Below are 27,991 nucleotides of genomic sequence, written 5' to 3' on the forward strand. Positions count from 1 at the left end.
AGTGTAAAAATATATTTAAATCTCAATAAATTCTTTGAAAATTTACTTACAACAATAGAAAGGCAACTCTAGAAGATCATGGTGAGCTAGATCACGGGTGACGCCAAAAATGGCGGAGCAGTGGCAGAGCAGTGTTTATCAATGGGCTGGTCATGGGTCTTTAAACAAAGAAAATTGAGGGGAAACTATGGGGTGGCTTGGGCTGGGCATGGAGGGGCTTATAGAGGTCGATAGAGTTGATGGTGGTGGCTGGTGGCCCCGAGTGGTGGTGTAGGTGGCAAATCGGGCCAAAGAGATAAAGAGAGTAGGGGAGAGTGTGGCGGCTAGGGGTTTCGGGGTGGCATGGGGAGGCTAGGGGGATGTCACTGGTGAGGGAGGATGTTGTTGGTGGTGGTGTAGTGGCCAAGAAACTACAAACGGTGGTGTGGGTCTTGAAACTCGTGGGTTTCGCATGTGTGCATGGGAGGGAACGACGACAAGTGGAGGCTGGGCTTGACAGTGGAGGCTCGCCGGTATGAGGGGCAGCGGTTGAGGTGGGCGATGATGCTATCGGGTGGCGCGCGGTGGGGTTGGGGGGCGCACGACATGAGAGGAAAGGGAGGGTGTCGCGCGGGCTGAAGGGGAGTGAGGAGAGAGAAATAAAGGAAAAGAAGAAAAAGGGAGAAAAGAAAAGTGGAAAAAGAAAAATGAAAGGAAATTAAATCCAAGTCCTTCATCTTGGGGTTTTCAAACTGCTCCAACGTGTGGATTTAAAACACTAATTTAACTCACTTAAAAAGAATAGATAAATAAGAAGACAATTAAAAAATAGAACTTAGAAAATAAAATAGCAAAACTCAACAATAAAATAATTTGAATTAAAGAGCTAATAAATAATGGACAATGATAAATAATAACAAAAGCACATCAAAATAAATTACACAACTTAAGCAGTGATCATGATAAAATATTATAACCATAATAATAATAACCAATTTAAAATAAAGAAACCAATAAAATAATTAGTAAAATGACTAATTTAAACATAAAAAAACGAGGGATGTCACAAAATCAGTTAATAAAATTTTTTTTAGCGGAATGATATCCCCATCGAAAAATATTATCTATAAAATTTATCTATTTATTTTTTTATTTAATGGTTAATGTAGCATTTTTTAATAAATTTATAATTTTTTTAATGTTTAAATTTTTAAAAAAATATATTTATAAAACATTGACCATGCCGTGGGAGCCTCGGTGGGTTAGTAGCACCGTTTATAATATATATATCTATCTATAATAATAAGTATCTATCACATTGCTACAGTAATGAACAGTGAATTCTAATTCCGTTTTTGATATATCACTTTTGGGACGGGTCCTCTCTCTTCTGAGGTGAGGTGAGTCTTTGCTGTGCAAAGGGTAGTCTCTTCAACGTAGTTTGAAGAGCAAAGCAGAATGGAAGAGGAGCTCAACACCCTATGGGAAGGCTTTACGTTAACAGAACAGGAAGCAGAGTCAGTTAAGGTGAAGAACGAAGCTCTACAATCCCTGGTCAACAAAGGCAAGAGGTGCCTCATTATGAAGATCAATGCAGACAGGGTGGTGAACAGAGAGGCTTTCAGAGCAACCATGTCCAAGGTCTGGCATCCAGAGGGATGGATTCAATTCAAAGATGAGGGGGAAAACAAAGTAGTAGTGGAGTTCCAGTTTGAACAGGATAAGGTTAAAGTCTTGCATGGGAGACCTTGGACCTTTGATAGGAGCCTAGTGTGCATGCAGGAGATTGATGGCTTGGTTCCTTTAAAAGACCTCACATTCACCAGAGAAACTTTCTGGGTCCAGGCTCACGACATGCCTATGGCATGCATGACAAAGGAGGTGGGAGCTGAACTGTTTTCGGGAATGGAAAGGGTGCACAAGGTAGAGACAGATGCAGGGGGCTGTGGATGGGGGTGTATCCTGAGAGCCAAAGTAGAGGTTGACATTACAAAACCTCTTATACGAGGCAAATTTCTCTTGGCTAATGGTGTCCGTAGATGGATCCCTTTTAAGTATGAACGACTCCCCTCCTTCTGTTTTGGTTGCGGGGCTATCAGTCATACCCTTAATTGCTAGGGGTCTAATCGCAGTACAAACCTGGGGATAAATAGCCAATATGGTGCCTGGCTCAGGGCCCCTTCTACAAGAGCTTTCGGGGCTGAAGCAAAACGTTATGGTGGTGTAGTGCAGGGCAACAATGGAAGCTCAGGAACGAGGGCAAAAATGGAACCCAAAGTTGCAGACCAAAACCCAGAAAACAGTGAACAGAAGGTGGGAAAGCCCAATATGGATGGTGTCAGTGAAAACCAAAGGAAAGAGGGGCCGCAAGACAACCCAAAACCTGACTTGGTTATGGAAGAGGAAAAGCAGAACACGTCTTTCTCCAGCCTGTTGATCCCCAATACGGAACCTGTGCCAAAACAAAATGTCAGGTCACCAAAAAAGGAAAGTCTGAGTTGGCCTGAGATAAAACAGGTAAAGGCTTGTGGAAAAGGTCAAAATGGTGGTCCCCTCGTGGCTTCCCAAAAGGCTAGCTGCTCCCTAGCTAGCCACATCAAATCAATGGACTTATTCTTGGACCAGTAGGTGAAAATATTGGCTGCCTCGAGACAACAAGCTTCATGGAAGAGGAGGGCACGAGGAAAATCTGCTGCCAGTGATTCTCTGACCTCCCCAGAAGCACCAACTAGTGGATCAACAAAGAGGAAAGTGGAGCCAGGTACACTTTCTCTACTTGGTCATGTTTCTAAACAGGCCAAGCTTAATGTCCCCACTAAGGGGATGCAACCTGAGTGTAAGGTGGTGGCTGCTAGGCAGCACCACCAACCACAATGAGATGCCTAAGTTGGAACTGCCGAGGGCTTGGGAACCCTCAGTCAGTTAACATCCTTAACATGTTGGTTAAGGACAAGTGCCCCAACTTGGTTTTCCTAATGGAAACCAAGTGCTCGAAAAGTAGAATGGAAGAAATCTGCAAGCTACTGAAATTTGAATCCTGTTTGGTGATAGACAGTGTAGGCAGTAGTGGTGGATTAACTTTAATGTGGAACAACAAGGTTAAAGTGTCCATTTTCAACTACTCAAGATGGCACATAAGTGCCCAGATAATTCCAAACCTAGACACCCCTCCATGGCTGTTCACTGGCTTCTATGGCCACCCAGAAACAGCAAAAAGACATATGAGTTAGGAACTTTTAAGATCCCTCAAACCGCACCCATCTATGGCTTGGTTGTGCTGTGGAGATTTTAATGAACTTTTGTGCCAAAATGAAAAACAAGGTGGCTGTCCCAGACCTTATAAACAAATGGAAACATTTAGACATGCCATCATGGACTGTTCTTTGAACTCAATTTAGACTCAAGGCCCTTTCTTTACATGGTCCAACAACAGAAAAGAGGATGATTTTACTAAGGAAAGGCTTGATAGAGCCATGGCAAATAACAACTGGATGCATTGCTTTACTGAGTCTTACTGTCAAGTTATTCCTGCTATTAAGTCAGACCACTCCCCCCTCCTTATCCACGTGGAAAACACTGCTAGCAGAAGGCCATGTAACACTCATCTATTTAGATTTGAAGCAGCTTGGAACATTAAAGATGGGATATCCAACATAATTAGAGAGGCGTGGGTTAAAGTGGCAGTGGGAGATGATGCTGCAACCAGCATGCACAAAAGAATCTTGAACTGCAGCCTGGCTCTAAAGAGATGGAAGGGAGCTGCCTCCAACAAGGCCACAGGGGACATAAAAAGGAAGATGAAGGAGCTGGAGGTTTTGCAAGATACCAATCAAGGAGACCAGGTGGAAGCAATCACCCTCCTTCAAAAGGAAATAGAACAATCACTGGGTGAGGAAGAACTAAAATGGAAACAAAGGGCCAAACAGCATTGGCTACAAAATGGAGATAGGAATACTAAGTTCTATCATTTGCATGCCTCTCAAAGAAGGAAGACAAACAAAATATCCCAGATTTATGACTCAAATGATAACCTGGTCACCCAGAAGCAGCAGATTGGGGAAGTATTCACCACTCATTTCGCAGATTTATTCACCTCTTCTAACCCATGTGACATAGGAAGGTGTTTGGAGGACATTCCCACAAAGGTCACTCCACTGATGAATGAAGTCCTGCTTCAACCTTTTTCAGAAGAAGAGGTCAAATCTGCTGTGTTTCAAATGAAAGCATTGGGATCGCCTGGCCCTGATGGTTTCCGAGCCATCTTCTACCAATCCCATTGGGAAACTATTGGCAAGGAAGTAACCAGGTTTGCTCTTAATGTAGTTAATGATGGGGGATCTTTGGAAGGGGTCAATGAAACTTTCATTACTCTAATTCCTAAGACCAAAGACCTTAAGAGAGTTCCTGATTTTAGACCCATCAGCTTATGTAATGTTATTTACAAAATTGTTGCAAAAATGCTCTCTAATAGATTAAAGATTGTACTGCCTGACATTATTTCCCCCAATCAAAGTGCTTTAGTCCCAGGTAGATCTATCACGGATAACATATTGGTGGCATATGAAACACTCCACTCTATGTCTACTAGAATGAAGGGGAAGTCAGGCTACATGGCCTTGAAGCTAGACATGAGCAAGGCCTACGATCGTGTCGAGTGGTCTTTCTTATACTCTGTGATGAGCAGGCTGGGCTTCCACCAAAGCTGGATTTCCCTTGTGGAAAAAAGTATCTCCTCAGTATCTTTCTCAATCCTCATCAATGGGGAACCTCAAGCATCTTTCAAACCTTCGAGAGGGCTAAGGCAAGGGGATCCTCTATCCCCTTACCTATTTATACTATGTGCAGAAGCCTTATCATGCATGCTGCATAAGGCTGAAAGTGTTGGTAGCATTTCTAGTGTCCCCATTGGAAAAGGACCCCAAAAGGTTGGCCATCTCTTCTTTGCTGATGACAGTATGATTTTTTGCAAGGCCAACTCACTTGAATGGAGCAGATTGATGGGGATCCTTGAGATATATGAGAGAGGCTCGGGCCAAAAGCTGAACAAGGAGAAGTCCTCAATATTCTTTAGTAAGAATACCCCTTTAGAAAACCAGAGGACCCTCTTGCTCATAGCTGGTTTAAAACCAAAGTTTTCTCTTGAAAATTACCTGGGACTACCAGCTATGATTGGGAGAGCAAAAACAGTTGCCTTTCATGGACTCATTGATAGAACCTGGGCAAAGATAACAAACTGGAAGACAAAAAGTCTATCTTCAGCAGGCAAAGAAATTCTGATCAAATCTGTTCTTCAAGCCATCCCTACCTATACAATGGGGATCTTTTTACTGCCTCAATCCATAGTAAAGAGATTGGATCAGCTGGTAAGGAAATTCTGGTGGGGTTTCAATGAGGACCAGTCCAAAATTCAGTGGTTAAAGTGGTGTAAACTAAGCAATAGCAAAGACCAGGGAGGGATGGGGTTTCGAAACTTTAGCAGTTTCAACCTTGCCCTACTAGCAAAGCACGGCTGGAACATTCTCACAAAAACAACCTCCCTCTCAACTCAAGTTTTGAAACAGAAGTATTTCCCCTCAAGCAACCTGCTGAATGCAAAACTGGGGTACAGGCCATCTCTAGCATGGAGGAGTATGGTGGAAGGACTGAAGCTTCTAAAGGAAGGAGTAGGATGGAGGATTGGCAATGGATGTTCAGTTAATGTATGGAAGGATCGATGGCTCCCAAAACAAATCTCCTTGGCAGCAACAAACAGAATCAGTGGTGCTGCTGATATTACTTGGGTATCTGATCTTATTGAACCTGGGTCAAGAAGCTGGAACTATCATACACTCACCAAGTATTTCTCCCAGCAGGAGATAGACCTTATTAGAGCCATTCCCATTAGCTTGGGAAATAGAGAGGACAGAATTACATGGGGTGGGACAAAGAATGGCCTTTTCTCTGTGAAAAGTGCATATCATCTCCACAAGGAGATTCCTTCTCTAAAAGAAAGTGGGACCTCAAAAGACCATGCTTTTTGTGAAAACTGGCAATCAATATGGAAACTAAAAGTCCCTAATGTGGTCAGAAACTTCCTTTGGAAAGCCAGCAGTGAAGCTCTCCCTATCATGGACAACCTACACAGAAGAAAGGTGAGTGAACACTTTTTATGTCCAATATGCCAGCTTGAAAGGGAAACCTCAGGGCATGCTCTTTGGGGATGTAGTACTGCAAAAGACGTGTGGGGCCAAGCTAGCATTAAAATCATGAAAATGTCTTTGCAATGTGATCAATTTAGAGACATATGGGCTCACCTAACAGAAAAACTCCCAAAAGCTGAACTGGAAATGGCAGGCTTAATAGCCAGACTCATCTGGAATAGAAGAAATGAGTTTGTTCATGGTAAGGGATTCAGACATCCCATTTCCATCCTCCAGAAGGCCAAGGATGATCATAGAGCCTATCACTTAACCAGAACCCAGGGCGACACCCATCTTGATACTAGTAGGACACAGAATGTGCAGAAATGGAGAAAACCTCCAGTGGGTAGATACAAGCTCAACTGGGATGCTGCATTAGATACCTCAAGGGGACTGACAGGAATTGGTGCACTGGTCAGGGACTGGAATGGCAAGGTTCTCAGGTCAGTGAGGACATACAGACAACTCAATCTATCTCCTCTTTCTGCTGAAGCTTATGCTTTGATGGTGGCTATTCAGTTCTGCAAGGACCATGGGTTCACCAACATAATCTGTGAAGGGGACTCATTGCAGGTGGTTCGAAAGATGAAGAGTTTTGAGGAGGATTGGAGCCAAGAAGGTCTTATCATTGAAGATGCAAAAACATTACTGAAGTCCTTCTCTTATTGGGACATTATACACACTAAGAGGGATCCTAATATGGCAGCAGACTTGCTAGCCAAGGATGCCCTTAACAATGTAATTGATGTGTGTGATCTGGGCTTAATTCCAAACTGTATTGCACAAGTTGTCAGTTATGATTCTTTGTAATCAATTATTGTGGAATGAAAAGTTCGATCTCTTTCAAAAAAAAAAAATTCTAATTCCGTTTTTGTTTCCGTGTATATAGAAAATTTACACTGCTTTACATTCCATGTAAAGATTTACACTGCTTTACATTTCGTACAAAACATAGCTGTTTCGATGCGATCACAGCCGTCGACCACACGAACACCGTCGTACAACCGCGCCGTGCACACCGCCTTCTCCTGCTTCCCCAATAGGCTGTTTCGGTCACGCAAGGTGCAAACCCTAACCTCCAACCGGCTTTTCATGGCTGAGCCGGTAAACGCCAGGTCGTGCTCCTTCGTCGGAACCCACGAATATGTGGCACCGGAGGTTGCGTCCAGTGGATCGCACTGGAACGCCGTTGATTGGTGGACAAAGATCCGGTTCAACACCTAGGATCGAAGCGCGGAACACAATCCACTGCGAGGAGCGATGAGCGATGCAACACAATCCACGGCGAGGCCGTGCGGGTTTTACACCACAATAAGAAGGAGATAAACAAGAAACAAAGAAGAGAAAATGAGCACACGAGGAACTCGGCCAAACCTGCAACAATGAAGAAGAAACCATGAAATAAAAACAGCAGAAAAAGAGAGAGAGAGATCGATTTGCAGTGGAAAAAAAAAAGAAACAAAATGCAAGAGAATAAATGTAACTAACCAACTGAAGGAAAATGGAGGAATGCAGTACACGAAATGGAGATGAACCAGCCAGCAGTAGAAGAAAGCAACGGGAATGAAGAAGAGAAGGGAAACGGCACGGGAGAGAAGAAGAAAGAGGAAGAAAAAGGAACCCTAATGTCTTCTAAACGACGCCGTTTTGGAGGGATCCACTAGGCCGGGTTTAAGTGCGGGCTGGCCTAGGTTTGAAGGGAATTCAGCCCAAATCACAATAAAAATCCACTGAAATAAAGCCCACTCAGAAAATAAGGTTCTAAGAAAGTAAAAAGGTACAATAAAAATAATTAAAAGCCAAGTAAAAACACTACAACTCTATATTAATAAAGTAAAATATTTAAAGCCCACAATAGAATATTTAAAGCATAGAGTAATTTAAATGCGAAATAATAACTAATAACAAGAAAGCACATTAAAATAATTTACACGACTTAAAATCATAAATGAACCCAACGAATAATACATTCAATTTAAAACAAAAGAGTCATAAACCATAATAAATAAAATAATCTTTCCATACAAATACACGTAAAAAGAAAAATGCACAATAAAAAGAATAAATAAGAGCCAAATAAAAACACTACGACTCAATATTAATAAAATAAAATAATTAAAGTCCAACATTAAACTAATTTAAAGTAAAGATCAATTTAAATGCAAAACAATAATTAATACGAAGAAAACATATCAAAATAAATTTCACAACTTAAAATTCATAAAATAAACTTTTTTCATTCCTACAGTTTCTATACTATACATAAAATATTTTAACTTTAAATTATAATAAAAAACTAATTATTTTTTTATTTTGCTTTTTTTGTAAATTAATTATTTACACATTTTTTCATCCTCTAATCCCATTAAATATTTAACATATAGGAGCATCTGCCGTTAATAGGGACCGTTGCAGTACAAGTTTCAAAAAAATAGTAGATTATTCAACTTGCTGAAGATTCAGAAATATTTAATCAGTAGCAACACAAAAATTTCAATGTTCTCTCTATTGACCCTGTGCAATATTATGGCTGAGAACTATAATGATCATAAAAAAATAAAAAAAAATAAAAATTGTTTGTATTTCTGTTTTTTTTGTTTAAATTTGCTCTGAATAAATTTTTGTATAAGACAATCAAAAAATACAACTAAACAAACGTGCAGAGCATGTTTGGCCTCCACTAGTATGTGTGTGTATATATATATATATATATATATATGAGCATAAAAGAATCATTTAAAAAGTAAAATGATTAAAAAGGAAAAAAAAATTGAAATGCAACAAAAATAGAAAATAAAGAATAAACTTAAAACAGGAAGTAGAAATAAATTACAGAAGCCTTGAAATATAAACATAATAATCTTAAAAACATAATATTTAATAAAAGCCCGAAAATAATTTTAATAAAAAAGAAAAGGAATTACTTTTTAAAACAATATGAAAAATATGTTGAATACAAGTCCGAGCAAACGGCGGGTAATCGCCACATCATCTTTATGAAACGGTATGTTTCATTTGAAAGAGATGAAATCGAGAGATTAAATGGGGAGAGGTGGGACTGAGTGAAACAGTATGTATTAGTTAAAGTCAAAACACATGACCGTTTTGGCACTTGTGATTTGGGGCTTCTCCTTCGTCATTCTCTCTTCTCCTTCCGCCCACTTATATCTAAACCTAATACCATTGACATCCCTCTTTTTTCCCTAAGCTAGCAACCTCCATTCTCACCTTGAAGAATCAAAAAATTACAAATGTATGTACAAAAAGAACTTAATTGTATAAATATAAAACTCAACATTATTGTTACAAGAATTATAAACCCTTATGAAGATTCTAATATTCTCGCAAAATTTATAGTCAGACAATTAAAAAATAGAATTTTATTTCAAAAAATAATGAAAATGGCTATTGAATTAACCGATTAAGCAAGTATAAAAGGAATTCAAGTACAAATTGTAGGACATTCAATGTAAAAGAAATTGCACGCGTCGAATGGATTAGAGAAGGTTCGATTCCTCTACAAACTATTCGGGCTAAAATTGTTTATTATTCCTATACGGGTGGAACTATCTATGGGGGGTATTAGGCATCAAAGGTTGGAAAGTTATAGACCAGGAAGAATAAAGCTTTATTTGACTTGTCTTTTATGTTCTATCGACAAAAACATAAAAAATAAAAAAATGACAAATTGTTTCATTCTTTTTTCCTTTCTTTCTTTCTTTCTTTCTTTCTTCTTCTTCTTCTTCTTCTTCTTCCTTTTTTTTTTTTTTTTTTTTTTTATCAGCCGCGTCCTTTTTCTCTTCCGAGAGCAGCTCTTGAATTCCCAACTGGTTTTCTTCTTCACGGGTCTCTATCCTCTGACGGTTGTCTTTCATGGGTCTTGAACCGTTCTCTTTCCTTTTGACTGTGCTCACTCTCCTCACTTTCACGATTTTTCTCTCAGAACCCAAAGCAACCCGTAACCAAACCACCGCAACCACTTACGCTCAGCAACGAGCAGAAAAAAAATCAACACCGCCGCTCACCCATCCTTCGTCAGCCAGTTTCTCGACGGAAACTCTCATCGTAAACGGCCTGCAACGCGACTCCATATCAGTCGTGACATCTCATGGACTCCGCACAACCTCTGCATGGTAGAACCGAGCTACGCCAGCCAGCAGAAGACGGCGGAAAGAACGACGCCATGGTCCCGAGACACCAAAGCACCATCCCGAAGCGACCATGGAATCAGCCCAGTTCTGTCCGAGAAACTCCTCCAGCCACCACGTTGCACGCTCCACTTGCAGCTTAGTCTCCAAGGACAGCCAGCACCACCATCGTGTCGTCCACTGCCCAACTCCGCCGCACGATCTCTACAAGGAACGCCACCCTCCAGCTCAACCGAGAACCACCTGCAGGAAGGAGAAAAAAACTCTGTTTTTCTCCCAAAAAACAGAGCAGAATCTCCATGCGTACGAACCACCAACACCATGCACGGACGCAGCACCCATCTCGCAGCTACCTCGCTCAACGGCAGCGTCATCACTACACAAAACCAGCCCGTCCCTCCACGCCAACGACCGCCATGCCAGCTAAGATAAATTCGTAAACAAACATGCCACCAATCTGCACCACACACCGAAGCCACCATACGCACGTCTCACCTTCATGCTTCAACCAGCCACTCACGGTTTCTTACGGCAGCAACCCACGGTTCAGTCCGCTAAAGCCCACCGTCCAGCTCCATGCAAGGCAACATCCCTGTTTTTGGTACTCAAAACAGAGCACGGTTGCATCCGTGCATGGCAGAAGGAGAGATGCGTCGCCACCCAGACGTCGTTCACGGTGAGTTCTTCTCTCCCCCTCGACGCTCATGTGTTCTCCGAGCTCTCTCTCTCTCTCTCTCTCTCTCTCTCGTTAACTCTCTCCATTCTCCATCTTTCAGTTTTCTCTCTTAACGTTCTCCCTCATTTTTCTCTCATAGTGATCTGCCGCACCACCCAGCGCGTTGTGTTCCTTTCTCAACGGTGCCGCGGTGCTTTCGTTTCAGTGGGTAAGTTTCAGCCGCCAAGCTTGTTCTCCTGCATAAGTTTTGCTGTGAAGTCAAATTATTTCTTTAAGCATCTGTAACCCTATGCAAAAGAAGTTATATTAATTTACTTTTATGCCATTTCTATTGTGAAAGCTTTAACCGACTGGATTTTTTCTCAAAACGTGTATTTTGAGTTGGGTTTAATTATTTTAGGTTCGGTTTTGCACAAAAAAAATTTCATCTCAAATTTAAAATTCTTATTTTATCATTATAATTTTTTTAAATCTCATACAAAATATAATAAATAATTTAATTTTTTTTAACTTTTTCAAATCCTAAAATAATAATAATATTTTTAATATTTTATTTTAAAACTCAAAATTTTCATCTCACTTACCAGACCGAACCTTAGTAGACTAGCTTTGATCTCACACGGATGAGTAAATTTTAAGATTCAACTCGTGTATTGGCAATGGCTTCAAAGTCAGAATATAGGAGGACAGGTGGCTACCCAGACCTCACTTCCTCATCCCATGCCAAGACAGCAATGCAGAACTAGAAGTAGCTCAGGTGTCTAATCTGGTAGATCATGAACTCAGGAGATGGAATGACAGCTTACTCAACAAGTTGTTCCCACAGGACGTGGTGGACATCATCAGGTCCATCCCTATCAGTTTGGGCAACAGAGAGGACAGATTGGGATGGGGAGGCACTCCTAATGGCAAATTTAGTGTAAAAAGTGCATACCACCTACACAGGGAACTACAAACCAACTTAGAAGGTGCTACCTCCTGCAACACATCTCAAGAAAGCTCTTGGAAGACAATGTGGAAGATGGGAGTTCCCAATGGAGTCAGGATGTTCTTATGTAGGGCCTGCAATGAAGTATTACCCACATTCAGTAATCTGTTTAGAAGGAAGATATGTGAATCCTCCCTGTGCCCAATATGTCAACTGGAGGAAGAGACATCAGGCCATGTCTTGTGGACCTGTGAAGCAGCCAGAGATGTTTAAGGCCAAGCTAGTAGACAGGTACAGAAATTGGCTCTACATAAGACTGAGTTCAAGGAGATCTGGTACAAAATGACTGAAAGGCTACATAAACATGAATTGGATGAAGCTGGTATGATAGCTCGACAAATATGGACTAAGAGAAATGAATTCATTCATGACAAGGGATTCAGGCACCCAAACTCTGTCATCTATAAAGCTATTAGTGACTTGAGACTTTTCAAGGCAAGCAAAACAAACAACCTCGAGGAGATCCCCACTAGAATTACTGTGACGCCCCCAAATTCCGTTTGAGATCGGACGGACATTTGAAGCGTCGAGACATGCAACACAAGGTTACCTGCCCCCGTTCATGACATATAAGATGCAATGTTCCTAACATGCATCTAACATTATGCAATATTCGCAGCGGATAATTTTTTTCTTCTTTAGCAATACTATGCACCAAATTGAAAATATCTCAAATGCTTAAAACATACTTCATACATAAAGATCCATTGAATAACTAAGATCACAGCACTAGTCCAAAATAATTATGATCCAAAAGTACTGGAGATGCAACTCCATCGTACAAGTAGTAATTTAACTACCATATTAACATTAACGGCGCACCGTCGTTCAGTCGACTGTGTCTAGTTGGTCAGCTCCTGATCCTCCTTCAGGTCCTGTATCAAGATCTACCATTCGGGGGGAATGGCAGTTGGGACTACCATAGTGAGATTTGATTACAAATCTCAACAAGTTAATAAAAAACTTCCACACAAGCTAATGATGCATGGATGACAGTAAAAGCATAAATGCATAATCAAATTCATAAGTAGTTAAAACATAACTTAGCGTACAATATAACATAATTGACATAACTTAAATTGAAACATGAACTGAACTTGACTTGACATGAACTTGATCTTAAACTTGAATTAACATGAAAAATACATACTCCACAGTTGTTGTGGCCCCATGTATTCTACGTGTAAATACATACTCCACAGTTGTTGTGGCCTCATGTATTCTACACAAACTTGACTTAACATGAAAAATACATACTCCACAGTTATTGTGGCCCCATGTATTCTATGTGTAAATACATACTCCACAGTTGTTGTGACCCCATGTATTCTACACATCATAATGCAGTTAAATACATACTCCACAGTTGTTGTGGCCCCATGTATTCTACATAAACTTGACTTAACATGAAAAATACATACTCCACAGTTGTTGTGGCCCCATGTATTCGACGCATCACAATGTAGTTAAATACATACTCCACAGTTGTTGTGGCCCCATGTATTCGACGCATCACAATGTAGTTAAATACATACTTCACAGTTGTTGTGGCCCCATGTATTCTACATAAACTTGACTTAACATGAAAAATACATACTCCACAGTTGTTGTGGCCCTATATATTCGACGCATCACAATGAAGTTAAATACATACTCCACAGTTGTTGTGGCCCCATGTATTCTACATAAACTGAATGTACTCAAGATGAAACGTGACTGGAATACGAAAGGACTGAAGCCCTGACGTAACATAACGTGACTTGAACATAACTTGAAATACATGACCAACTTGAGATAGAAGCATTTCGTAACATGGCATAACATATAACAGACAACATATTTAACATGACATACTTGTAATGTATAGTAATACATGACAGAATATATTGTGTAACAGATAAAAGTTGATGACAGAATAAATTTTGTATAATATACAATTACGTGATAACTTGGCATGGCATGACATATATGATAACATATATACGTACACTGTAGTTCTTTTACTTAGCACACATACACAGTAGACTGTTAGTAAGTTAAAAGCTAACTTACTTCGATCTCCGCGTTTCTTACAAAACCTTAAGCGCGATCACAAGGAACTGTAATTAGTGATTCTAAAAGTTAGCACTAAATCACTAATAAATTGAAATATGGAAAAAAACTAACTTAAAGAGTAAAATTTCTATTTTACTCTCTGCATGTAGGAAAATGACCATTTTACCCATAACTTAAGGATTTTGCATACTAACTCCAAAAGTCACCAAAATTTACATGCCTCATATAAATTTTATCCTCAATTAAAATATCAATTTAGAAAAATTTAAAACTAATCACAACTATTAAAACTCCATAGGGCCGAAATTCTCATATGCTATTTCTATTGATTTTTTGTTTCCAACTTGTTTTGATCAACCTTTTGATCTATGACTTATAAATATGTGATCTTCAAACCAAACCATCACATGGTTTAAAAAGATGTCCTAAAACATATATAAGCTTCTAATTCAAGATCACATGGTTAACAATTAACCAAAACATAAATTTAGCCAAGAACATCCACACTTTGGCTTATCTGAATATCTCTTTACATTAAATTTCATATCTTTGAAACTAACATCAAATATCTTCAAAATAATAATATAACATGTATATAAGATGCTTAGGATCCTCCAATAAAATTATCAAAGTCATTAGAATAGGTTTAGACCACCAAAAAGTTAAACTTTCTCAAAACAGAAACTGTTTTTCCTCTTCCAGTTTCTAAGTTTCTAAATCTAAGAAAATCTTTCATCAAAACCTTTAATCATGCAAAAATACTCAACCAATAGTCATATATACATGTTAACAATACTCCATAAAAATTTCGGACCAATATCTATCCATTAGCTTGGTCAAAAACTCCAAACTATAACATATTCTCCAGTTTATCTCCCAGAATGACCTTTCTATAGTTTACACAATATTTGACTAACCAAATGATCTTCAAATGGGGCAAATAAGATATGCATGTAAACTAGACTAAAAAAGGAACAATTTATATGAAGGAGACTTACAAAACACTTACAAAAGCTTCGAAATGGGCGTGCAAAAGAACTCATAAAAGCTGTCCGAGAGAGAGTGTTTGATAATCTTTTATTGGAAGGTGTAATTGAAGATAAGTTAGTGGATGCTGGCTGGAGACACTTATGGACGAGATAAGGGAGATGATAAGGCTGGAGTTGAGAGTTGAGTGTGGTTTTCTCCTACCCAAAATATCTATAAAAGATTATCTCAAAATATTCTATCCAATAATATCTATAAAAATCAGCTCAAGATATTTTCCAAATGTGGAGTAGACTTGGAAGAGTAAGGTGGCTAAAATATTTCCATGTGTCTAAATAAAATTTCACTAACCTAATTTGGACATTACACACTATGATTTTGAAAACACTGTGCTTAGTACGTTTACCGAGGTTACTATTCAGTCCAAAAATAAACGTAATAAACTTAGTACTGAAAAATCTTAAATATTCAATTAAGCCTAGTGGTGTAGACTATAATGTATTCTGACACTTCTAACTATCTCAAATAATTAAAATCGTCTTTCTGGCACCATAGTGAGTGATAACACTAACTATGTTGACAGGTTAAAACCTATGCGATTAGTCGATTCGTGTAAACTTACGGAGTTTTCACGAGATTTCTAAAATCAATAGAAATTCCTTAATTAAATTTTTAGCGGGCTGTTACAATTACTGAGTCTGCTAAATGGAGGAAACCTATAGAGGGAAAATACAAACTCAACTGGGATGCCTCTATTAATGACTCAAGAGGACTAATAGGCATTGGAACTATAATCCGAGACAGCTATGGGAGAGTTCTTGGCACACTCAGAGCTAGACGCAACATGAAGCTATCACCCTTTGCAGCAGAAGCATATGCTCTAATGATTGCAGTCCTATTCAGTAAAGAAGCTAGTTTTAGTGAGGTTCATCTAGAGGGCGACTCCCTTCAAGTGGTGGAGAAGTTGAAGAAACCAGCTGAGGATTGGAGTCTAGGAGGCCTAATGATTGAAGACATAAAGATTGTTCTTAGATCTTTTGTTTTATGGACTGTTTGTCACACTGGAAGGGATGCTAATATGGTAGCTCATATGCTAGCCAAGGATGCCATTTTAAGTGAAGTTGATCACTATGATCTAAAGTAGATCCCTGATTGTATCAAGCAAATAGTTATTTCTGATGCTATGTAATTTGTTTGCTTATATAATAAAGTTCTTCTCATTTAAAAAAAAAAAAAAAACTCGTGTATTATTTTGGCTTGGGCCGTAAATCATTTTTCGGGCCTGGTAGTATTTTTAGTACACTTTTATAATAGTTACGTGGTTTGGAATTATATTTTTATTGGGTTCAGTTTTAATTTATAATAGCCCACAACTTGTTTTTACAGAAACTATTTTAGAAGATATTTAAGAGAGATTAAAATATATTGTTAAGTATTAAACTATTTTTAGTCTATAATAATAGTTTACAAGGATTTTAATATTAAATTGATTAAGGCTTTTTTATTAAAGGGGATTATGCAATGGGTTTCGAAAGATATGTTAAGGATATTTGAATGAGATTTAGTATTTATAAATTATATCATGTTAATTATATGATGTTTATGATTTAATGTTTTGTATGAAACTTCTTATTATTAATTCAGCAGAAGATTAAGTTATTTAAGATAGTTTAGTAATGCTTAAGTAGTTCGTATAGTTGTTGAGTTACGAAGTATGATTAAGGAAGCAGTGCAGCAAGGTAACTAACTTTATCATGAAAATATGATCATCATAGTTCAGTATCAAGCCAGTTCATTGATAGCCAATGTTAAATATCCATCATGTCATAATGTATACTAGCATATTACTCAGCTCAGCACATGATCATGTCATTCATCATGTTTAGCTTCAGTTATGTATCATGCATCTCATGTCTCATAAGACACTCAAGCTATGTTAAGTACAAGTGTAAGATAAGATTATAATAGTTATTCAAACAAGTTAATCAGCTTATATATTAGCTAAGCCTATGACCGTTTAGTTCAACTTAGGGTAGATGTGCAAGCCACGAATTTAAGCATGGTTAATCGTAGGCTTCCTCACACTAACCGAGGGAAGTACTACACAGTTAGCTTCCTCACACTAGTCAAGGGAAGTTGGTGCACAACCTGGCAAACAGGGTTAAGTGTGTGGGTCAAACAGCTTAGTATGATATGTAAGATGATAAGTAAGAACAAGTAAGAAATAGTTAGCTCAAAATAAGCAAACAGATTCAATTATGTATCAGAGCAAAAAAGGGATGGTGGTATAGAGTCCTGCTTGTAACTCCCGCCTACTATGCTCTGATATTAGAATGATAAGCGAGAATAAGCAAGATTTAGTTAGTTCAAAACAATCAGTTAATTTAGATAATTAAGACAAGTTATGCACAACATAAGCATCAGCACGTTCATGCATGGTTTAAAGATTCTTACTATGATTTATGCATGAAATTATTTATGAAAGAAAAATAATCTAGCTATTTGTTACATGATTATTTGCTTACTAAGTATTCGACTTATCTAGTTTATTCCTATTTTCTAATCTAGCGGGCCAAGTTTAGAAGAATCAAATTTTGAACTTAGCATTTTCAGTTAGTCAATTTGAATTTGTAATGTTTCTATTAGTCGGTTTATTATTTAGTTTAAATTGTAAAAATTGCAAGTCTCTTGCCGGGCTTTATGTAATAAGTGAGTGACAATTTATATCCTGAGGGATCAAGTTGTTACAAGGTATTACAGTTAACTGTTCCAATATCAAAGAAATTCTGATGTTGTAGAAGAAGATCAATAAAAATTGCTACTAGTCATTTCTTAATTCAACTATATGAGTACTGGAGGTTATTCTGTTATCAATTGTCAGAAACTTTTAGGGCAATGATTGGGCGGGGATACCTCGTCATCCAAAAAAAAAAAAAAAATTGTCAGAGACTTTTACCTTTTGGCTATGGTCTTAAGAGAATTTGGGGTGTTAAAGTAGCTGTTTTATCTTTTCTTTGTTTGGCTTTAAACTTGCTATGGCTAATGTGTAATTCTTGTGGTTGTCCTCATATGCATGCGTATGCTTTTTGAGGAGTGCTTTTACCTCAAAGAAATGTCACGGATGAAGATGTAGGTCCATTTTTAAATCATGCCCAAGTTTCTGAATCTGCTTTTGAATGCAGATTAAGCATTGTGATGTCCATGACTTTTGAGGGTCTACAGATTAAGTAATTTTCGAAGTTTGATGCTTTATTATTATTATTATTATTAGTATTATTATTCTTTTAAAATTACTGCACCTCCTTGACATTCTGCAGGTTAGTGTATAGAAGAGAATAACTTGTTCTTTCTCTTAGCATTCAAATAATGCGTGCATGGGGTTCACATCCAAAGGCTTTGGGATATCCCACACAGCCTTTTAGGCTGTCACAGTGAGATGTATCTGGTCTCTTTGTTTTGAATCCACTGGCATTATTGTTGTTATTATAAATATTATTATTTTGAGATTGTCAATGCCATCACGATTAAAGAGATCGAACAGTCGTTTATTGGATTTGGTCCAAAGATAATATAAATTATACAAGCCTTTTTTTTTTTTAATCTTTTTTATTGTCATATTCCTAGGCTATTGCAACGAGCAAGGTGCAGTACAATGATTGAACTTGCTTCCTGCTTTGATGTTTCAAGTCTCTGTTACCTTACCCGTACATTATTATATTTAGAAGCTTGAAACCTTGTCTTCATCAAGCCTTTTGAGACCTACTGCTGCTAGTGCTGTGGTAGGCATATCAAGGCACATAGAAACATTGGATTCAACATGTAAAACTATTGTTGGGACTGGGGCCTAAGTGGTTCGCTGACTGAGCTAATTTGAAAGGATATTTTCTTCAATTGTTTAACCGAAATAGATTGTTTAATTTTAGAGAGAGATATACATATAATTAATATCAAGCCTACAACCTTTATTATTACTCAGTAAGACTTTCGGATGATATGTACCCAAATGAACATTTCAGGTTGTCTATTTTTGTATGCATTTAACCTTTTAATTCAGTAAAGTAATTAGAGAGGATCTCAACTTTTTTGGTGCTGTTCGTCAAGTAAGACTTTAGGATTGTTGTGAGTGGAAGATTTTCTAGCATTTGTACAGAAAACAATGTAACAACCATGTAGCAAGTTTATAACCATATAGTAGTAAGTTTATGAAACAGTAGGGCGGGCTATGTTAACGAATATGTAACATTACAGGACCCACTTTTGTACGCACTATGTGGACCCACTTTTGTAATCATTGATGTAAAATATTATCAGATCCTTGTGATGTTATTTTGTGTGACTCTGTTATTTTAACAATTGTCATACACAGTTATTTTTGCAATTGTTCGACTCTATTATATATTTAGCAATTGTGCGACTGTGTTCAAGATGCAACATACTACATTGAAAGTAGTACCAAAACACACTTCATCGGCTGTCATTGCCAATGTCATGCACACTTCATTTTCTCGACAGAGTTCTCATACACATTATGATGATCACATCTTACACTGTTAGATTACACTACGAACTAATAAAAACTACTAAAAGTACCCACAAAAGTTCAATACACCCACTATTTGTTCAATACATGGATTACAATTCAATAGACCCACTACAAGTTTAATAGATCCAGTAGAAGTTCAATACTCTCCATTAGTGTCAGATAACTGTAAGTAATAAACATATAAATATATAGGCAACAATTATTAAAAAAATGTAAACTTGTCTATGATTGCCCTTTGTAGTAGCTTTCTTCCTTGTGACTTTAACTTTCCGCAGATCTTTCTCCTTCCTTGATGCCCTCCTAAGAGATGCACTACAAAAAAAAGCAGATTTGCCGACGTTGGTTATACGCCGGAAACTAAAACAAAAAACGCCGCTAATTAATTCGCGGCGTTTTGCTAACGGCGCAACCGTCCGCTGGTAATGGAGGGTCGTTATTTCATTGTTCCGGCATTTGCGCAAACGCCGGTATGTGTAAATCTCATTAGTAGCGTTTGGATCAATTTAGCGGCATTTCATGAAACGCCGCTACAATAATTAATATTAACAATGTTTCTCGAAATGCCGCCACTTTATCGTTGCCATCCACTGGCATATACTAGCGGCGTTACCATAAACGCCACTGCTACTACATTATCGACCCATCAGTTAAATTGGCGGCATTTATTTAAATGCCACTAATAATACGTTGGCGGCGGCACATTGAATTTTTTAACAGCGTTTATTCTACCGCCGCCACTTTTTCAAATAGCGGCGTTACGATAAATGCCGCTACTAGTAATTTGCCAACTCATCATATAAATTAGCGGCATTTATTTAAATGCCACTAATAGTATATTGGCGGCGTCACATTGAATAATTTAATGGCATTTAACTAAATGCCACCAATGACCTAATTTCCAGCGATTATCTAAACGCCGCCACAAGTAAACTGCCCGCTCGTCATATAATGTAGCGGCATTTCTTTAAATGCCACTAATAGTACTTTGGCAAATTTATTAACCGCGTTTATCTAAACAATGCTAATTTTTAAAATAACGGCGTTAACATAAATGCCACCGCATTACGTTGCCAGCGCATCATATAAATTAACGACGTTTATTTAAATGCCACTAATAGTACATTGACGGCACATTAAATTTATTAACAGCGTTTATCTAAATGCCACCATGAGTTTGCTGCCACCACATTGCATAAATTAACAACGTAATGTAAACACCCCCACTAGTTCATTGCTGGCGCATTTTTTAAATTAACGGTGTTATTATAAACGCTGCTACAAAAATGTTGCCAACACATTGCATTAATTACCAACCTTTAGAACACACCAATAATATGATATACCATAATAAAAATATATAATAAATAAATTAATAATAAATATGATATAATGGATCATTATTCATATAATAATAATAAAAATGTAACACAAATCACATTACATGAAAGCTCTTCTTCATGGATAATTATTTTACTTTACATTGTGTTTGTCGTTAGCTTTCCGACCATTTCTTTCATGGGTAGTTCTTCTACCAAACCAACCCAAAACAAGCAAACGACTACCAAGATTGATCCAATAACTCCACCAGCTGGAAGGTGAGAAGGCATGACATAAGAATTTCTCAAAATGCGCCCATCATAGATTTTGGAATTTTGAATGCTGTAATATAAAAAATTGCAATGCAACCATTAATATCTACCACATGAAAAGGGTAGTTGAGGTTAAAATATTTTAGGACGGAGAAGAATTTATACTTCTCAATATTTTAATATTCCTCAAATTATGTTACAACCAAGCATAATGAACCGTACGTTTGCCGTTATATCATGTATACTATTAACTTCAAACAACTTTTTGAGATATAATTAGTCTCACCATTGTATACGTCCACCAGTCCTTTGTATACGTCTGCCAGTCCTTTGAAGAATCCTGTTTTGACAACCAAAACAAACCAATATATATAAAATTAGAAATCGAAGAATTTTAAAAAAGATAGAAATAGTCGAGATCATGTACAAGATCTCGACTACTACTTGAAAGTGCTGCATATTTTTCAAGCATGCATTCTTCTGCGTACGTACATACCATTATCACATTAAATTTTATTCACGAGCTACGATTTTGCTGCAAATTAAGCAATAGGATGATAGACTTCCAATTTCTTGCAATATTAAGCAATGTCTATTCCTTGAAGATTACAGCAAAATCAATTTATAGGAATTAAGCAGGATTTACCTTTTAAACTATACAAAACATTAAATCAAAAATAGTGAATGAAAAAGATGCATACAGTTCGCTTTCTTTTTAAAAAATTAATTCTCTGAAGTCATAAAACTGGCCATCCACTAGTACTATGTGAAAAAAGGAGGGAAAAGCGCATAAAAGACCACCCCTAGGTTTCCATGTATAAGAAGGTGAAAGAAAAGTACATAGACATGAAAGTGAAATTGACTTGTTCAGGCTCCAATCAAATAAATTTCTATGCATAGTCAAGTGCACAATACAATCTCCAAACTTCAAAATGAAAACACAACCCCTATTGTGTATATTGGTAACCTAATTGTACCATGTAGTGATTCTCAGGAGATTCACTGGACCAAACTGAGTAGAGATTCATATCTTGTTAATGATCACAGTTTTTGGTTTGTGTCTAATATTTAACACCAACTTCAGATGAAGGGACGGTCATAATTTTAGTGGATTATAGCAGAGAACATAGGATGCATCAAAGAGGAGCAATATGACACAATGGAAAGATCTGACTGAAGTGAATTGGATGCATGGTAAATTTGCCTCACAACAGGGAGCTGAAAAGCTTCATTCCTCATCCCCTTTTAAGCACGTTAATACACAATTGACATAGGCTGTATATGGCTCGCGGGTGAGCACGCTAGGGACTAAGGAAAGCTGATTGAAGTCAAAGCATGACTGAACTAATGCTAGATCTAAATGGCCCTTTTCCAAACACAAAAAACAATTATCATGTGGTAGAGCTTCATTTGAACATCAAAACTTCAGTACTCCAACGACAAAACAACTTCTTCACACAAAAATAAAAAATGGTGCATTGCTCCCCCTGGTTTGCAAAGCTAGTAATCAGAAAGATATAAAGGATAGTGGTCAATTCAAAATATTGCTCAAGGAGCTTACAGGATTGCTAAGGACTATTTTGAATCTTGCACGTATCATAAGACAAACAAACATTGTGTTTGTAGGCAGTAGTTATCTCGGTTAGTGAAAGCTGAGACTAAGTGATTAAGCTTATAAAAAAGAAATTAGTAATTTCTAACATATCCAATCAAAATAGAAAAGGTCTATGCAAATAAATTCAACCAGCAATGTTCCACATAGGGCTACTGGAAAAAGTACCTGATTAACAAGCACAGAATGCAATGATCAAAAGGGAACAGAGGATTTGACTCTTGTAATGCCGATATTTTGATTAACCGACACAAGGTTTTTATGAACCCACAGATTTTGCTGCAAATTAAAGGAATTAACATTAGCTCCTCAGCATCAAAATACAACAACGTCTAGTTTTTTTTTTTTTTTTTTTCATAACCAGTAACTTCATTAAAACCACCAATACATCAAATGTTATCAAACCATAAAGAATGGTGAACAAAAGAAGGAATCTGATCCCACCAAACATTAATATCCTCAATATTCCATGCATGTCTAGCTAGAGAATGTGCTACCCCATTCCCCATTCTATTAACATGTATTACTTGTGCTTCCTGAAAACGCATCATAAGATGATTAATATCAGCAAACAAGTTCCCAGCACTAGCATATGACGCTTCAGAGGACTGCAATTCTTGAACTATATGAAGACAATCAGTTTCTATAATTAGTTTCGGAATACCAAGTGGAAGACAAAGTTGTATTCCTCTCAAAATAGCAATAGCTTCAATAGTTGCTGCCCCGTCCACCTCCCTCTCAATTTTGCTTGCAACCATCAGTATTGCTCCATGGGTATCCCGTAATACGACACCAATGCCAGCTTTCCTTTGATCCGCAAAGATAGCTCCATCAACATTAACTTTGAGAAACCCCTCTGGTGGAGCTTGCCACTTAGTTAGCTGTTGTAATTGCTGCCGTGATGTAGTATCTCAAACATCTTTATAAGCTTTGCAGTTGATATGGCATGTTCAGCAGCGTGCAAAGGTTGGATGATATTCTGCTCCATTTGCATTTGATTTCGTCTATACCATAAGCTCCAGCAAAGAACAAAGAAAAAGGTGAATTCTTCCTCACTACCTTGAAGCTGGATCCTTCGGACAGTTTGAAGAAAGGTGAAAGATGAGTTAAAAACCTTGAATAAAGGAAAATACGTCTGCCTAACAATTTGATTAGTAGGACAGAGTAGCAAAGCATGATTAAGATCTTCCTCGTTATCCAAACAAAAGCAACATAAAGATTCCTCCACCACCTTCTTCCTCCGTAGATTCACAAGAGTGGGCAAAATATTCTTACAACCTCTCCAAGCAAACATTTTGATCTTCCTTGGAACTTTCATGTGCCAAATAAGTAGCTTAGTTCTTATCATTTTCAGTTTTACAACCAACGTAAAAGAAACATTATTTTCCCCACAATATTTTCAGTCAGAATAACAATATCAAGTTGTAATTTCTTTTATTCGAAGTATGACATGAATAACAATATTACATGATGGGTCGTCGCAGTTTGGTGGATCCTCCATTAATCGAAATGGATAGCCTATGTTTTGGATACAACCATTAATATACTAAACACTACAAGTTTGATGGAGTAGAAAAAGAACGAAAAGGGATGTGAGTACTGCTGCAGGGAAGCTCAGAACGTATACAAAGGTTTAAATTAAAATAATGCAGATGCTACCCATTAATAACTATCGCAGACTCTGTTTCCTGTTCTGTGTCAAAGTGGAAGCCATTTCCAGCACTCCTTCTCAAAAAGCTGATTAAATGAGAGTCCAAATCTGTAAGCATGCCGGAAAGAAAGCCCAAATCTATCAAGATTGAAAGCATAGGTAGAAGATAAAAACACTCCCGCTTTCCGATTCCCAGAAATTTTGTTTTATCATCCATCAAAATAACCAAATAAACTCAAATATACAGCTAAGAAAGATGTGTTACTTTGAGAGAGAGAGAGAGAGAGAGAGAGAGAGAGAGGGCAAAAGATCATTCAGCACCTTGCAATTTGGTGAGAAAGCAAGCGCTATAGTCATCAACTCCACCGTCACTTCTCGTCATCGGCCACCAAGTCCTCCAACAACGAACATAACAACTTATTCATGAGATCGAGAAAAAAATAAAATAAAGCATTTGGGAGAACAAATTAAAGATGGCCTAAACATGGACTCGCGACCTAGGTTTCCTATGATGGAGACCCAAATTTAAGGTCATGAGTAATTTCCACGGAATTAAGGAGATCCAAGAAAGGCATCGACATTCGGTCGCCAAGGTAGATGAATCAAGAAAAATGTTTGAGATCCAAGAAACGGAGAATAAAGCTAGAAACTACATGAAATCTGGAACTGTGCGAAGGAGAAACTACATGAGGCGCTAATTGCATAAGAGGGAAATTTGAATTTTCTGAAATTTTGAGGCAACGTATGAGGCGCCAACTTAACCTTTCACTAATTTTTGTTTTGATAACAATATTTTAAGAGAAATTACAGAATATTCGTGCATGTATACCTTAATGTAAAATTACCTTTTCTCCACCTCTATTTTCTAATTTCTTGATTATTTTTAACTCTTTCAATATTCCAATCCTATCTATAATTGAAATGTTAATATAATATTTTTTCATATTATATATAATTCTATTATATAATATATATAATAATAATATATTATTATATATTATATATAAGATAATGTTATTATAATGTTATGTTAATATTAAAAATATATATAATAATGTTATTATAATCTTAAACATGAATATTTAATTGATCATATACTTTAAATATATACATTAACTACATTTTATCGCTTAATAAATTCTCAAAATATTCATTTTGATGATTATATTTGTAAATTAGTAATACTAATTTATATTAGTATATAATGTATATTAATTATAATTTATACTTTATGGTCTTATAATAACACTTTAATACTATTAGTAATATACTTTAAGTCTATATATAAATTATTATAGAAATCACTATAGTATTAGTTATACTACACTATATAGAGAAAAACTTCCCACCGGTCTATCTATTTCTCTCCAAATAACAACTTCCCAATGAGAAAATGCTACGTATACGTCTCATTTTATTTCCACTATAACCGCACCACAGACTATTATTGCACTACAAACATGCTTGACAAAAAAAAAAAAAAAGAGAGCACCCCCACCAAGAAAGTATGATCCTTACCTTTTGTGCCCACTGAACTCGATGCAGTCTCCTCGTGCTTGGGTCTGGTCCTAAATGATGTATTTATGAACCAAATTGGGCAATGCATGAGACTAGGGACATGAAGGAACCAGAATCGGGTTTGAATATGAGCGTTTGCAATTTTTCTTTTTCTAGTTTGTTTTGAGGAATTAGTAGAATCGGTCAAGTGGGGGGCTGCGAAAGGTATTGATTGAATGGAACGTGTAAAAAAGTGGGAGCATTGAGGAGTTTTCTTCTTTACCTTCTCATGGGGAGTTTGGGTGCGGATGAGAGCTTGAGGAGAGAGTAATTGAGAGTTACAAATTTAGCTTAGAGAGGCGTTGGATCTAGGTGTGGCGGTGGCTGAACTGGTCTGGCACCAGCGATGGAACTGGTTTGACAAATAGCAGAGGAATTTTGGACGATGGAACAAAGAGACAAAGATGATAAGTGAAATCTTGAAATTATCGAGTGTGATAATCTTATATTCATTTGTGTAGAATTGCTGAGGTGGTGACCTATGATCAGAGGCTATTAAACTTCTTATATCAGCCCGACCGTTCCGAAGAGGAACTGTACTATATATATCACAATTGCTACGACTAACAACCAATCAAATAGGTAGGTATTTCAAGCGATATACCAAATCGACGGAAAATCGTAGGATGTTTTGTAATGGGTGCTATTTGGGACCAAAATTTGCCCCCGGGCAAAACAAAATGCAACAAATACTCTTATATATATGTTGTAGTGGGCGGCTTGGGTTGATATGACTAAATAAAGTGTTCACAATCTAGATTTATGTTTTATACTCAAACACTTGGATATTTGGGTTTTAAGTCAAAAAAAAAAAAAATCCGAATATCCAGTTACAATCTGGAGATCCGGATTGAATCCGGTTATCCACCTGAATTGAAATCTGGATATCCTACCAAACTCTCTTATTCTTCTTTTTTTAAATAGCAGTAATTTTTAAATCCAATATTTTCTCCAATAACATTAAGATCATAGTTGTCGTATACTGAACTATTGGTTGTATCATGAATAGTTATATACTCCAAGCTTATTATTGTAAAATATTAATATTTTCTTCTTGTTCTGAATTTTTTCAAAATTAAAAATAAAAAAATAATTGAAGGCTTTTTATTGAAATAAATTATGAAGTCATTTAAAGCTTTTCACAGCCGTACAACTCTTCCAATTGGATTACAACTCTACAACCCTTGCCATTAAACATTTTCAGCCATTATCCTTCAAATATATATCCCCACGGGCCCACAGATAGTGCATCACGTTCCCATTAAACATCTTCCCCATTAACACGCCTAGGGCTGCCGAATATATGTTTTCACAACACATAGATCGTGCATCACGTTCCCGCAGCAACGCCTCCACACATCGCTAATCCCATCTCCTCTTCCACATAGCAATGTCCCCACACTGCAGTTAAAAAAACCAGCCTTCCTCCCTTAAAATCACTGCAACGTGCTCTGTTTTTCACCCTCAAAACAGAGCACTTCAACTGCAGTTCAAACGTCATAGCCACGGCCCAAGAATGAAGTTATCTTGCCATTTATTCAACTCGCATCAATTAATACCTCTTATTGTTGTTGCATCTCCACATGCTCTCAAGAACAGAACACAAATTATCAAACTTGCCATCCTGTTTTATCAGCCATTTGACCTTTCAGTCTTCCATTCGGACTAGAAAGTATCACTTTTTGTATTTTCCTTTATAGAAAAATATATAATTCCATGTGGCGGAAGTTCATAACTTGAATTGGCTACAGGTTTACCGGGGAAACTCAGCCAGGACTGACGGCATGCCAAGATGCAGCGAGGAGATTAATTGATATGGGTTTGGTCTTCACTCCTGTTGAAGATGATGTTCGGGACGCGGTGGAGAGCCTCAAAGCTAAAGGCTTCCTGCCCCCACAAACTGCCTGAGTCTTAGGCTATTTCGTTATTATTTTTAATTTTAGTTGGACTCTATTAATGGCAAAGGTTGCAACAAAGTTTTTATTTTTATTTTCTAGAAGTGACCCAATTACTTTCAGCTTCCTGTT

At 37.3% G+C, this 27,991-nt stretch overlaps 3 protein-coding genes across 8 annotated transcripts; 2 read left to right on the top strand and 1 right to left on the bottom strand.

Moving 5' to 3' along the window:
• Window positions 1–1,437: 1,437 nt before the first annotated feature.
• LOC122278618 lies at window positions 1,438–2,856 on the top strand. The gene is made up of 3 exons (XM_043088796.1): window positions 1,438–2,033; window positions 2,154–2,496; window positions 2,608–2,856. Exons 1-3 carry the CDS (start codon window positions 1,438–1,440, stop codon window positions 2,854–2,856), a joined length of 1,188 nt encoding a protein of 395 aa, XP_042944730.1.
• A 9,396-nt stretch (window positions 2,857–12,252) lies between these two features.
• LOC122278619 lies at window positions 12,253–16,156 on the top strand. The gene is made up of 2 exons (XM_043088798.1): window positions 12,253–12,405; window positions 15,689–16,156. Exons 1-2 carry the CDS (start codon window positions 12,253–12,255, stop codon window positions 16,154–16,156), a joined length of 621 nt encoding a protein of 206 aa, XP_042944732.1.
• A 4,781-nt stretch (window positions 16,157–20,937) lies between these two features.
• Window positions 20,938–25,147, bottom strand: LOC122279188. 6 transcript variants are annotated; one of them, XM_043089597.1, is made up of 6 exons: window positions 24,729–25,147; window positions 23,421–23,829; window positions 23,201–23,292; window positions 22,925–23,035; window positions 21,431–21,484; window positions 20,938–21,214 (listed from the first exon to the last, which is right to left on the bottom strand). In XM_043089597.1, the coding sequence occupies exons 3-6, from the start codon at window positions 23,263–23,265 to the stop codon at window positions 21,031–21,033; spliced, it is 414 nt and encodes a 137-aa protein (XP_042945531.1). In that variant the 5' UTR covers window positions 23,266–23,292; window positions 23,421–23,829; window positions 24,729–25,147; the 3' UTR covers window positions 20,938–21,030. The 6 variants fall into 6 exon arrangements, 4 of the variants coding, with proteins under 4 accessions (XP_042945531.1, XP_042945530.1, XP_042945528.1 ...); XR_006229510.1 differs by lacking the exons at window positions 23,201–23,292; window positions 23,421–23,829 and adding an exon at window positions 24,224–24,515 and having other exon boundaries at window positions 24,729–25,141; XR_006229511.1 differs by lacking the exons at window positions 23,201–23,292; window positions 23,421–23,829 and adding an exon at window positions 24,416–24,493 and having other exon boundaries at window positions 24,729–25,138.
• Window positions 25,148–27,991: the final 2,844 nt, after the last annotated feature.

This window comes from Carya illinoinensis, chromosome 10, assembly GCF_018687715.1.
Source record: "Carya illinoinensis cultivar Pawnee chromosome 10, C.illinoinensisPawnee_v1, whole genome shotgun sequence".
NCBI classification, from domain to species: domain Eukaryota; kingdom Viridiplantae; phylum Streptophyta; class Magnoliopsida; order Fagales; family Juglandaceae; genus Carya; species Carya illinoinensis.